At 42.0% G+C, this 13,437-nt stretch overlaps 1 protein-coding gene across 1 annotated transcript in view; it reads right to left on the reverse strand.

Moving 5' to 3' along the window:
* The window catches only part of adamts9 (ADAM metallopeptidase with thrombospondin type 1 motif, 9), a 263,821-nt gene that overhangs the window by 159,420 nt on the left and 90,964 nt on the right, over positions 1 to 13,437 (reverse strand). Inside the window, exons 17-20 of the mRNA XM_080183228.1 lie at positions 5,324 to 5,490; positions 5,091 to 5,220; positions 4,793 to 4,919; positions 2,415 to 2,625 (exon numbers count right to left, since the gene is read on the reverse strand). Coding sequence (XP_080039354.1) covers positions 2,415 to 2,625; positions 4,793 to 4,919; positions 5,091 to 5,220; positions 5,324 to 5,490 — 635 coding nt within the window. The remainder of the gene's footprint in view (positions 1 to 2,414; positions 2,626 to 4,792; positions 4,920 to 5,090; positions 5,221 to 5,323; positions 5,491 to 13,437) is intronic.

Raw genomic sequence — 13,437 nt, forward strand, 5'->3', positions numbered from 1 at the left:
TCTGTAATGGCCAAGTAAACCACTCAGTCCAAGGGCAACTAAAGTTAAAGATAAATTTCATTTATTAGTCACAAGTAGGATTACATTCACACTGCAATGAAGTTACTGTGAAAATCCCCTCGTCGCCACTCTCTGGCACCTGGTTGAGTACACTGAGAGAGAACTTTGCGTGGCCAATGCATCTAACTAACACATCTTTCAGAATGTGGGAGGAAACCGGAACACCCAGAGGAAACCCACGAAGACAAGGGAGAATGTGCAAACTCCACACAGACAGTGACCCAAACCGGGAATCGAACCCAAGTCCCTGGTGCTGTGAGGCAGCAATGCGAACCGTTGTGCGCCCCTAGGGATGGGTAATAAATGCTGGCCAGCCAGCAACACCCATATCCCAAGAATGAATTGAAAAATCTGTGGGAACATGGCATCTCTCCTCCTTTCCAGCTGCACCAGTAAAGCCTCCAGTGCACATTCAAAACCTAGCAGTCCTCCCTCTGGTCTATTACTCCATTTGCTGTCCTTTCTCTTCCAGCCAAGTCTTCCTGAAACTATTGCAGCAACTTCAGTTTCATGAGTGCATCTCCTGTTTAAGAGGGGTGGGCTAAAGAGGTCCAGGTTAGCTGCATCTCCTTCCAACAATTCACATTGTTCAGTTCCCTACTGAACAAGCAGTCAATCAGCAGTGCATTTTGCAGTTGGCTGTATGTGACCATCATTGAAATAAGCAGACAGCGTGAAAGTTGCGTAGGGTAATCATACATCATCATCCCCTTGCCCCAAAATGGGCCTTATCCAATCTTTCCCTCATAATGTGCATGAGAGAAATACAATGGGAGAGAAAAATGCATACATTAATAATATGCATGACTCTTTGACAAAAAACTAATGCTATCTTCTGCATCCGATATTATTCCTTGTATGAAAAGAAGGGCAGTTGTGTGTAGAAATTTGTAGCTTATGCGCAGATGACAGCAATTTTAGAATTCACATAATCCATAGAATTCAGAGAATCCCTACAGTGCAGAAGAAGGCCATTCAGCCCATCGAGTCTGCACCAACCACAATCCAACCCAGGTCCTATCCACCCCATGTATTTACCCTAGCCAGTCCTCCTAACACTAAGGGCCAATCCACCTAACCTGCACATCTTTAGAACTGTAGAAGGAAATCGGAGCACTTGGAGGAAACCCAAGCAGAGACGGGCATGAACCCAAACCCAGAATTGAACCCAAATACCCTCGGCACTGTGAGACAGCAGTGCAACCAATGTGCCACTTTTGGATGAATGCTTGCTCCATTTAAATTTCATATGAAAACTGCTGTAATGGATATTCTAAGATCTCAGTCTTGTGTGTAAGATATGTGGAGAATGTCAGCTTTGAATAATTTCTACTTGTGGTATATTTTCTGGATGTGGGGTACAATATACTCAAATCAGAAAATTGCAGGTTTGCTGTCCATGATTTCTTTTTGTGGAAATTGCAGTGAGTCTGCACGTTAGGAGCTCTTAATTTGCTCCCCGGTATCAGTTACTTGGATGTCAGGTAAAATACGCAGCATTAAGCTCCAGCAAACTCTTTTAAAGATGAGCAACCTGTTTTCAGGTTGAAGTCTGGATAAAGAAGCTACTTCAAAAAGTCGATTGGAACTTACTCATGGTCTTAATATATTGAAATAACTATGTCTACACATTAACAGCACAGTATCATAATTATATCACACATTGATATACAGGTACAGTTATCTCAAGCGGCACAGTGGCTAGCATTGCTGCTTCACAGCATCAGGAACCCAGGTTCAATTCCAGCCTCAGGTGCCTGTGCAGAGTTTGCACATTCTCCCCATGTCTGCATGGGCTTCCTCCCGGTGGTCCCATTTCCTCCAGCAGTCCAAAGTTGTGCAGGTTAGGTTGATTGGCCATGTCAAATTGCCCCTTATTGTCAGGAAGATTAGCAGGGCTAATAGGTGAGGTTACCCGGATAAGGTCTGAGTGGGATTGTTGTTGGTGTGAGCTCAATGGCTGAGAGGCCTCCTTCTGCACTGTAGGGATTCTATGACTATGATAAGCACTGATTCAAATTCACACTTGGTTTGATCTAATTTCTTTTGCTGATGGTGCCAAAGCCTCATGATGAAATATTTAACAAGCTTTTCTTCAGGTAATAAGAAGAACTATGTGGTATATTTTAATTATGAGTGATTTGATACAACTTATCTGCTGATGTGCGCTATGCGAACTAAGTCATAAAAGATAGCTAAACATATATCCATGGAAATAATGGTCCTTTAAATTGCAGTTTACAGCAACTATTATATCAAGAGATTAAATATAACTGATTTTTTTTCATTGCATTGCATTGTTATAGAATCCTTATTGTTAATACTTATAAAGTGCATTTTAGGAACTAGCTTACCTCTGACCAAGATGAATATCGCCACCCCCCTACATTGCAATCTCCGTGACACACTTCTTTATTATCTGGCTTTGGTTGATAGCTGCAGTACCTCTCATCTATTTTTTCCGTCCTTGCGTCTGACCGACTATATTTTGCACAGTAGATGTCCAAAGTTCGATAGCCGGGCCCACATTGAGCTGTGCATTCACTTTTCCTGGTTATATGCCATCTGTTTGAGAGTAAGTATAATGTATTAAGTTTGGAGCTTCGGCCTTCCTGAACTCAGGTTAAAACTAGTACATGCTGCTCTTTATTTATTTTTATACAATTGCGACTGAAGGAAACAATAATCTACAATGTTTTCCTGCCGCCAGAACAGTGCACTACTTTAATATTTTCAGCATGCCCTGAAAAGCTGCACATCTCTGAATCAGAAGGTAAATCTCACTCCAGAGGCTTGAGAACTAAATTGAGGACTAACACTCCAGTGCAGTACTGAGGGAATGCTGCAGTATTGGAAGTATGGTGTTTCAGATTAAACACTTAAACCAAGGTCCCATCTGCCTCTCGTGACGTTTAGGCCAATATCGATCCCTCAATCGATACAATTTTTTTTAGCAGGAGTATAAATTGGCTACCGCATTTCTTACATTACAGCAATGACCACATTTCAAATGTATTTCTGTAACTCTGAAGCATTTTGGGAAGTCCTAAAGTTGTGAAAGACATTACCTAAAATCAAATCTTTCTCTTTTCAAGGACTGCTGGTTAGGCCATTCCACAAATGGTAACAATCAACAGATTAGCATTTGAAAATCAAATCTGAATCTCAGAACTGGACAAAACCCTGATTGGAGCATTTTAATAAAGTGCTCACCCATTGCAGACAAGTTTGCTAGTCATCCATTTTATGATTTTATATGTTAGAAAAATAAAGGATTTACAGGATTTATATTTGCATTGATAAACATTAGAAATGAGGCACAGTTTTAAGTGTGCTTAATGTTTCTATACCTGGAAGGGTAAAAGAAATCCCAGAGTTAGATTCATGTTGGATAAAGCTGTTTATATGTGTGGGGTTGGTTTCTAATCCAACTGTGATTCCATTATGCTTAGAGAGGGCGATGACGTGAAAAATAAATAGCCCATGCAGGCGCTGTTTAGTAACTCGAGGCCTTAAGGGTAAAAAAGCTTTTAAGTCTTAGTTTTAGCTAGATGTATTATAGTTGGAGACTGAACACCTTGTAACTCAGCCAGAAGAAGCTGGACAGGACAAGGGAGTTGCAAAGATGTAGGATTCCAAAGAAACAGGTTACAGTCCAGATAACCAGGGAATTGCAATAAAAAGAATGTCTTAAGATGACTGAAATTAAGTAAAGAGAGGCCAAGGCATTGTTCAGGAGAATTCAAGGAAGAGTAAACAAAATGTTCTGAGTTGAAGTGACAATTGCAGTCACCTGATTTAAAGTGGGACAGCTGACCACAGAGTTAAACGAAATATTTAATGTAATTTTACTACAGTCTGGAAATCGAGTGCAATTGTAAACAGTTTATAGAACAGTCAAAACAAAGAAATCCAGAAAGGGTTGGTGTAAAAGCCTGGACTGGATTTGCTGCTAAAAGTGCAGCAGAAGTTTTGTTTAAAAGTTCATCCCACCACATATCTCTGGACGATGTCAACAAGAGATATTAAGGCAATGAGCGAATGGAGAGGATAAAGAACAGATCATTGGGAGATGCCAATGGTAGTGGCTAGGTGTGCAAATTGCAGCTATTGCTCTAGATAATTAGGCAATAATCATAGAATCTCTACAGTGCAGAAGGAGGCCATTTGGCCCATAAGCCTGCACCGACAACAGTCCCACCCAGGCCCTATCCCCATAATCCCACATATTTACCTTGCTAATCCCTCTAATTATGCATCCACAACACTAAGGGACAATTTAGGATGGCCAATCAACCTAATCCACACATCTTTGGACTGTGGGAGGGAACCAGATTACCCAGAGAAAACCCATGCAGACACAGGGAGAATGCGCAAACCTCACAGGCAGTGACCCAAGTCAGGAAGTGAACCCAGGTCCCTGCAGCTGTGAGGCAGTAGTGCTAACCACTGTGCCACAATCAGAAAGATAGGTGAGAAATAAAAACACACGGGCAGTAACAATAAGGAATGCAAAGTTGAACCCGAGCCTGTGTTATATCTATTGTGGTAGAAGTGTGACACTTAGTCCACAGACAAGATAAACTAATAACCATGAAATATGGAAGATCAGTTTCGAGCCAATCAATGGTGTTAGCATCATTTCAGTAAGGAACTTATATAATATTCCAACTGATCTCCTGATCAAATGGAAATAATTTTGAGAAGAAAATAATTCTTGAAAGGTTCGCACCGTATTTCACATTCTGTATTGCAGGATTCAGTGACTGGAGCTGGGCGTGGAATTTGATCACATCTTTGATCAGAGACAACCAGCCGGTCACTTTCTCTGGTACAAATAGGTCTTCTTTTCCTTTCACCTGTTTAAAAACACAGCATCACATTATGGAGCAATACTAAAAGTATGATGACAGCAAGTATAGTGTCTTTCGGCACATGATTCAAAACTATCAACCAGTATCAACCGATAGAAAAGGGACACAAATGCTGGTGTTGTCTTTGTTTGTTTTACCACTAACACTACGCATTACCTTGACAAAGCTTGTTGCAATCCTGCCAAGGGCCAAACTGATCCCAAAAGAAACGTTGCACTTTATCTTCAATGGGAATGTTGAATGAGTAACGCACATCAGGATTGTACAGGTTCCCCACAGACAGAACCTTGAATGGAAAATGTAACGTAACAAAGCTAATCAATTATTAGTGAAAATGTATGACAAAAGACAACATAATGCACAGGATTGAACCATGTGTGTTAATTCACCTGAACGATTAGTTCTTCCTCAATTCGATCAGTACAGTTGATTCTTTCCACTCCATTATCAGACCCACTATATTCAATTACAGCACCTCTTACTTTGATTTCCCTTTTAAACATGCTAACCACAAAATCTCCATTTAAAAGGAATTCTCCTCGACTGTTCGCCAAAGCTGCAAAAAGAAATACAACAAGAATATACAAAATCTCAATGCAAAGGACCTAGAGGTTCCATAACTATTATACCCATGTATAACATTAATGCATTTTCTGCATATCTGCCCCAGTTTGTTCAGAAACATCCTGTTAATAGATTTGCAGTTTCTGATACGATCTGATAGCGTTAGATACAATTAAACAATTTCCTGTCTGTTGTTTCCCAGTGACATATTCTACCTTCATTAAAGGGGGCAAATAACTAACAAGTCTCGTGGGAACTTAAAGCTTTGGTGTGAATGCCTACAAAGCAGTTTCCTGTGAATCAGTAACACGCCACACAACTTCACACTGATGTGATTGTTCAGCTAATTTCCTGAGTTTGCACCCTATCATTTCATTAATTGCTGCATAATTCCATCTCTTTGGTTGAGACAACAGAAGGGAAATAGAAATGGAATAGCTGACACTTCTATAAATGGAACCACTGACAGGTTGGAGGAAGGTATAATATTGGCTCCAATAAGGACAATTGGAGTCTGAATGCAGGAAGCGACTTCATTTGAACGCAAGTGACTTTCACAGCAGTCAGAATTGCGCTTGTTATGCAGCTAAATATGTAAGCAACTTCTGAAACAGAAATAAGCAAGTGTTCAAAGATTTTACAACTGAAACACGATTGTGCAAATCATTAATACTAAAAAAAGCAGTGTTTACGCCTCTGGAATTGAAGGTGTGTCACATTCCCTTCAAAATAGCTGTTACTATTCTCACCATAACAAAGACCACACAGTCACACCATAAAATGGATAAAGCTTTTTTTCGTTATCCCATTTTATTTCGCAACTACTGTACATAAGGCTGAGTACCACAACATAGGACATAGAACACTACAGGACAAACAGGCCCTTTGGCCCACAAGTTGCGCCGATCACATCTATACCTCCCAAGCCATAGAACTGTCTGTAACTGCCAATGCCATTAGATCCCGTATACTCATCCAGAAGTCTTTTAAAAGACCCCAGCGGGTTCGCCTCTACCACCACTGACAGCAGCTGATTCCACTCACTCACCACCCTCTGAGTAAAAAACCTTCCCGTAACATCTCCTCTGTACTTGCTTCCCAGAACCTTAAACCTGTGTCCTCTCGTAGCGACCATTTCAGCCCTGGGAAATAGCCTCTGAGAATCCACCCTATCTATTCCTCTCAACATTTTATAAACCTCTATCAGGAACAATGTACAAGATTTTCTCATGACCAGCATCCGAGGTGCCTCTAAACCAATGGTCTTAGAAAAAGATGTATAAACAGAAGCGTCAGAGTCCATTTGCCGTATAAAATTTAACAAAGCCTGGTCAGTACTGCATCTTCAGCAGTCATTCACCTGGACCTCCGTCTCACCTTTTGCCTTTTACGCTTCAGCCTGCACATGCACTTCTTCCGCCACTTCGCTCTCATGTCACTAGGATCTCAAAACCCCAGAACCGAAAAGCCATAAAGATTGTGCATGAAGTGAAGATCACCTGCTTTGCTAAGATGATTATTTCCCTGTATGTAGTCATGCCTTGTTTACTTGTTTAGCTTTAAGGTCCATCAGAATAACACGGCTGTTTGACTAACTTGACACAACTTGTTATGGCTGACTAATATAGGCCCATAACCTCTGCAGAGTGGCCATCTCTGTCGGACTGCCACTTTTGGCAAACTTACCTTTGCTGAAAATGCACAGCTTCTGTCTCGCCCAACGTCCACATTCAGGCTGGGAGAGCCAGGAGATGTGCAGCACGAGCCCAGCAGCATCGGGATGTGTGGGGTAACTGGGGCTGAGCCAGGAAAGTATGGCAGTAGCTGCCATAAAGGGAATGTTTAAAGGGACAAGGGAGTAGGTAGGTTTCATTAAGTCGGGCAGGGGGAGGGTGGATTCAGCCCATTGACTGTGCACTAACAACAATCCCACCCATACCCTATTCCCACTACCCTAAGTATTTCCTCTGCTAGTCCCCCTGACACTAAGGGGCAATTTAGCCTGGCCAATCAATATAACCTGCATAACTTTGGAGATAGTTACTCTTTTAGATAGTTACTCCGTAGCTGGAAGGGATTTTTTGCCTTCTAATTCTTTCAGAGTAACAATCAGGGTAAAACTGGAAAAAAATCCCTGTAAGAAGTCTCACAACACCAAGTTAAAGTCCAACAGGTTTATTTGGTAGCAAACACCACTAGCTTTCAGAGCGCTGCTCTTTTGTCAAGCTAGTGGCGTTTGCTACCAATTAAACTGGTTGGACTTTAACCTGGTGCTGTGAGACTTCTTACTGTGTTTACCCCCGTCCAACGCTGGCATCTCCACATCAAAAAATATCCCAACCAACCCAATGCAATTGTCCAGGGAAGGTTAGTCCTTGTGGATAATTGCTGGGCAAACCCTTACATGGGAACTTCTGGGAAGGATTTCCCAACGCACCACCCCCACGCCGCCCTTCCCCCACCCCTGCCCCTGTTAAGTAAATTGTGGGCGCTCAGATTTGTTAATCACTGAAACTACTGTATCACAATACATTGTTCATTTTCATTATTGTATAATATGATTTATTGTCTAATATAGATGACTACAATACTTACAGAATTTTATAGTACATTCTAATTAAATTCATTAGCTCGATTGAGTAAGCAAGGCAAGTATGAACACTGGATTGCAACGATGATCACTCTCTTCCAGAGATGAATTAATTCAAAGTGATTTAAATTACAAATCTGGATAATATTGTAACTGACTCTAGGCCAGAGGACACTGCCACCCTCCCATGTCGATCGTCCCCCTGTAGAGTTCCTGCCTTCCTCGATCGCCACTCCAGACAGTGCTCCCCCAGGGTGCCAGGCAGGCAATGGCCTCTGCCCGGCCCAATCCCCAACCATTTGTGGGTTTCAATGGCCTCCACTCCCCCTGGCGAGGCCATCACATCTGGAGCCCTTTGGTGGGGACCACACGTGATCCTCGTCAGGGAGAACCTCAGTCAGTGAGGTGATTAAGGTAATTAAACTTGAATGATAGCATCTGGGACTTGCTAATGGCATTCAAACGATATCATTAATATTTAAAACAAAACGGTGTCGGTACGACTGAGAGAGGTGAAAATCTGGGTATGAACCCAAGACATGAATCAAACATGAGTCCCTGGTGCTGTGAGGCAGCAGTGCTAACACTGAGCTACGGTGCCACTGGTGGGACAAAGTTGTAAGTTCACGGCTTTAATCTTGGATAGTTCTGGTATGCATCCTGAAGCTTATGCATTGCCCAATGCAATCTGCTGGCAGTGCATGCGAACTTGTATGAAATGTGGGCTCTGCCTGCTCAGCAGGTGGGACAGTTACATGACTCTTTAACATCAGCGAGTGAGACCTGGAGCAGGATTTTACAGCCTTGTTCCTCCCAAAGCCATAAAATCCCGCCTGAGGTCAACAGGGCTTCCCATGCTCCCCCCTCCCAACGCCTGCCCTGATTCCCATGGCTGGCAGGATGGTAAAATTCCGGCCCGGATTTCTAGGATGTAGTGTTCAAGTTTTAATTCATACAGGAAGACTTTTCCAACCAAATCAAAAAATGGACTTCTGATGATTACAACATTTGCCAAAGTTTTATCCAATTTGAACAATATACAAGAAATGAATCTTTAACTGGATGTTCATTAATAACATTCAGTTTACAGGACTGAACATATTGTGATGTTTTTCCAAGTATCCTCTTGGCTTTGAGTGCTTTACAATGATTAATGCAGTAAGTTCACTCTTCCCTTTTGGCTACAGTCTGGACTCTTTTCTGTTATGAAGGCTGTCCTTTTATCAAATGTTTCACCAGAATTTCTCTCAGAGGTCTTTTGATTTAGGCTAAAATTATCCACCAGGTAAAATAATTTTTCAGAAATACTGTGAATAGAAAGCCATGATGGAAGGGTAACTTTCTTTCCAGTTCTGTCACTGCAGCAAACTAAGTAACTGTGCCAACGGGGACATAAACAGTTGTTTCGTCAGACTGAATAACAAAGAACAGAGCCTGTCAGTGAATAAGTTACACTTTCATTACAGCAGTTTTATCTTCACAAAGATGGGGGATGAACTGAATGAAAGGCAAGTTTTTTTTTATTTTGGAGAAATGTGCTGATTAATTTAATTTGTTTTATTTATTAGTGTCACAGGTAGGCTTACATCAACACTGCAGTGAAAATCCCCTAGTCTCCACACTCTGGCATCTGTTCAGGTACACTGTGGGAGAATTTAGCCTGGCCAATGCACCTAACCAGCGCCTGTTTTGGACTGTGGAAGGAAACCGGAGCATCTCGAGGAAATCCATGCAGACACAGGGAGAACATGCAGACACAGCAGAGACAAGCTGGGGATTGAACCCCGATCCCCGATGCTGTGAGGCAGCAATGCTTAACGACTGTGCCACTCCTAATGAGAGACCTTTACAAGTGTTGTGCAGTAACTTAAAGGGACTGAGTTGTGTGAGGCATGCAGTGGAAGTTTGGAGTTGCTGTGTGGCTTGTGCAACTTAAGGGGAGCTCTGATTAAAACTTCAGATCAGATTTCATTGCATCACAGCTTTCTACATCAGTATCAACTTGTGGATTTTGTTTCCAGCTGGAAGACCGAGCACCTCCACAACTGCACATAACCATTATGACTGTATTCTGTCGTTCCCCAGCAGTTCAGTATTGATGCTGTGTGTCATCAGTGAGCCCAATCCAAATGAATACAGACTCCACAAAGGTGGTGCCATATTTCCTGTTCTTTGTCCCCTGTTGATAGCCTGGCCACTTTGTCATCACCATTCTTTGTTCCTCTCACCCACAAAATGATCCATTGCTAAAATAGGCCTTGTGTGACTGCATGAAATGTATTTGCCAATATGTGCACAAAGTGGAAGGAAGTTAATCTTGTGTCACTTGTCAATAAGCATGTAAAATGTTATTCTCAATAGACATTTTGAAGGAGATTTTCATCACTACACTAAATGTTGTGTACGACTACGGCAAATCACTCCATTTTAGCACACATAGTTTAACATTAAATGACATATATTACCCTGAGATATCTCATAGAAAGCACCTCATTTTGAGAATATTTTGAAACATCTAAAGTCAAAAGATACACTTACATACAAAAATCAAACACAGCAGTTTCAAGAGCTTGAAATATAAAAATCTGAATATCACTAACTGTTGTTTATTATGCTTTTTCATTCAGTGCTTTTTGTCATTCATGGGATGTGGGGGTTACTAGTTACACCAGCATTTATTGCCCATCCTTAAGGGCATTTAAGAATCAACCACATTGCTGTGGATCTGAAATCACATAGAACCATAGAATTCCCATCGTGCCGAAAGAGGCCATTCAGCCCATTGAGCCTGCACCGATAACAATCCCACCCAGACCCTATCCCCGTAACACCACATATTTACCCTGTAATTGCTCTGACACTAACGGACAATTTAGATGCCTAATCCACCTAACCTGCACATCGTTGGAGTGTGGGAGGAAACTGGAACACCCAGAGGAATCCCAGGCAGACACCAGGAGAATGTGCAAACTTCACACAGATGGTCACCCAAGGCCAGAATTGAACCCAGGGTCGAGGAACTGTGAGATAACAGCACTAACCACTGTGCCATTGTGCTACAGGTTTTTCCAATAATCGACAATGGTTTCATGACCATCATTAGACTTTAAATTCCAGATTTTATTGATTTCAGATTTCTCAATCTGCCATGGTAAGATTCATAAGAGATTCATATAGGAGCAGAATTAGGCCATTTGGCCCATTGAGTCCACTCCACCATTCAATTGTGGCTGATATGGTCCTCATCTCCATGTTCCTGCCTTCTCCCCATAACCTTTCAACCATTACCAATTAAAAATCAGTCTAACTCCTCCTTAAGTTTAACCCAGATTTGGACCCATGTCCCACGGTCCCAGGGTGGCACAGTGACGTAGTGGCTAGCACAGCTGCCTTCCAGCTCCAGGGACCCAGGTCCGATTCCCAGCTTGGGTCACTGTTTGTGTGGAGTCTGCACATTCTCCCCGAGTCTGCGTGGGTTTCCTCCCAGTGCTCAGGTTTCCTCCCACAGTCTGAAAGTCGTGCTGGTTAGGTGCATTGGCCATGTTAACTTCTCCCTCAGTGTACCCAAACAGGTGATGGAATGTGGCGACTCAGATTTTCACAGTAACTTCACTGCAGTGTTAATGTAAGACGACTTGTGACACGAGTGAAACAAACTGTAAATTACCCTGGGTCTCTGGATTACTAGTCCAGCAACAACCATAGTACCAATGCCTCCCCAATTTACACAAGTCATAGTTAATGGCGCTTCTTGAAATGGTATTACCCCAACAGTTGCCTGGAATTTCCACTAAAAATAATAGTGAAGTTGTCAGCATTAACTGTTCGTAAAGAGCAAACTGGACATTCAATCTGGCGGACACACACAGAAATTACAAAGTTATTGTTCGTGTTGCACTATAGCAGCATCTTGCTGAGAGGGTCAGCATTGAATCACCTTGGAGAGTGTGCAGGTGCTGTAGCTGTGTGACAAGTGCTTACTAAACTTGCCAGAAAAAGTTAGGGTTTGTCCTTCAGCTTAAGGGATTTTTAAGTCTATGGTAAGTCATAATTATTGTCAAACAATCGCTCTGGTACCAAAAATTACCCTTTACAAGTGTGGAGTCTCATACCTACAAATATAAAGTATAGTTGTTGATTTTTCAAAAATTAAAGATTTATTTCTCTCCCATAATTCTTCTCTCTATTTTACTTTCTATACGAGTTGACATCGAACGAACTATCCTAACCAACATTTTCTTGTTCATCCTCTGCGTGCTTAGCAAAAGATTTTTTAATCTGTTTGGTTGAGGTACTCAGTACCTTACCCTGTTCACACAGGTCCCAAATCCATTGTGGAGGGCTCTGCACCAAAACTGATTTCAAATCTCTGCAAATGTGAGTGCAAAATCCCATGAAAAGTCCATGAGCAAGTGTTAATGTAATGCATGGATCATCACTGGCTCAATAGCCTGGATTTTGCCCTCTTCAGCAAAGTGACAACAGTTGAATGCTGCCCACTGATCTCTGTGGCATCGCTCTCCATTTTCTGCTGCGAGGTCTAGGAGATCTCCAGGCATCCAGCAACAGTAATGTCATCAAGCAGGAGTAAACAGCCAATAACACTGTGCAATTCTCACAGACAGCTAACCAAGAAGTAAGATGCACTGCTTAGATTGTACTTTTTTCTCACTCATTTACAGAAAGTGAGGTGAAGTGCAGGACATAAATTGAATTGTCACGAACAAAAATGTGAAAGATCAATTAAATTAAAAACCTACAGAATTTATACAATGTGGAAACTTGCGAAAAATATAAAGTAAGAAGTTTTTCAGAGTCAGATTGTTCTGCAAGTTAAAACGCAGTTACACCTCATTCAATAAGGCATAACCTCCTTAGGAGTTTATAATAGCAATCTTATTGTTTAAAAAGGGAAAGTTTGCACTGATTTCTAAAGATTACCATTTGCAGAGACTTCAACAGCTTTACCTTGAGGGGCAGCATGGTGGCACAGTGATTAGCACTGCTGCCTCAGAGCACCAGGGATCAGGGTTCAATTCCCAGCTTGGGTCACTATCTGTATGGATTTGCACATTCTCCCCATGTCTGTGAGAGTTTTCTCTCTGTTCCCCAGTTTCCTCCCACAGTCCAAACATGTGCCAGTTAGGTGGACTGGCCATGCTAAGCTTGCCCCTTAGTGTCAGGGGGACCAACAAGGGTAAATGCATGGGGTTATGAGGATAGTGCCTGGGTGGGATTGTGGTTGGTACAGACTGGATGGGCCAATTGGCCTCCTTCTGCGTTGTAAGGATTCTATGATCTACGAGCAACAAGGAACCACTTTCTGAGTTTAACTGTGTACATGCACAC

This window comes from Carcharhinus amblyrhynchos, chromosome 3 (genome assembly GCF_965287045.1).
Source record: "Carcharhinus amblyrhynchos chromosome 3, sCarAmb.v2.hapA, whole genome shotgun sequence".
Taxonomy (NCBI): Eukaryota; Metazoa; Chordata; class Chondrichthyes; order Carcharhiniformes; family Carcharhinidae; genus Carcharhinus; species Carcharhinus amblyrhynchos.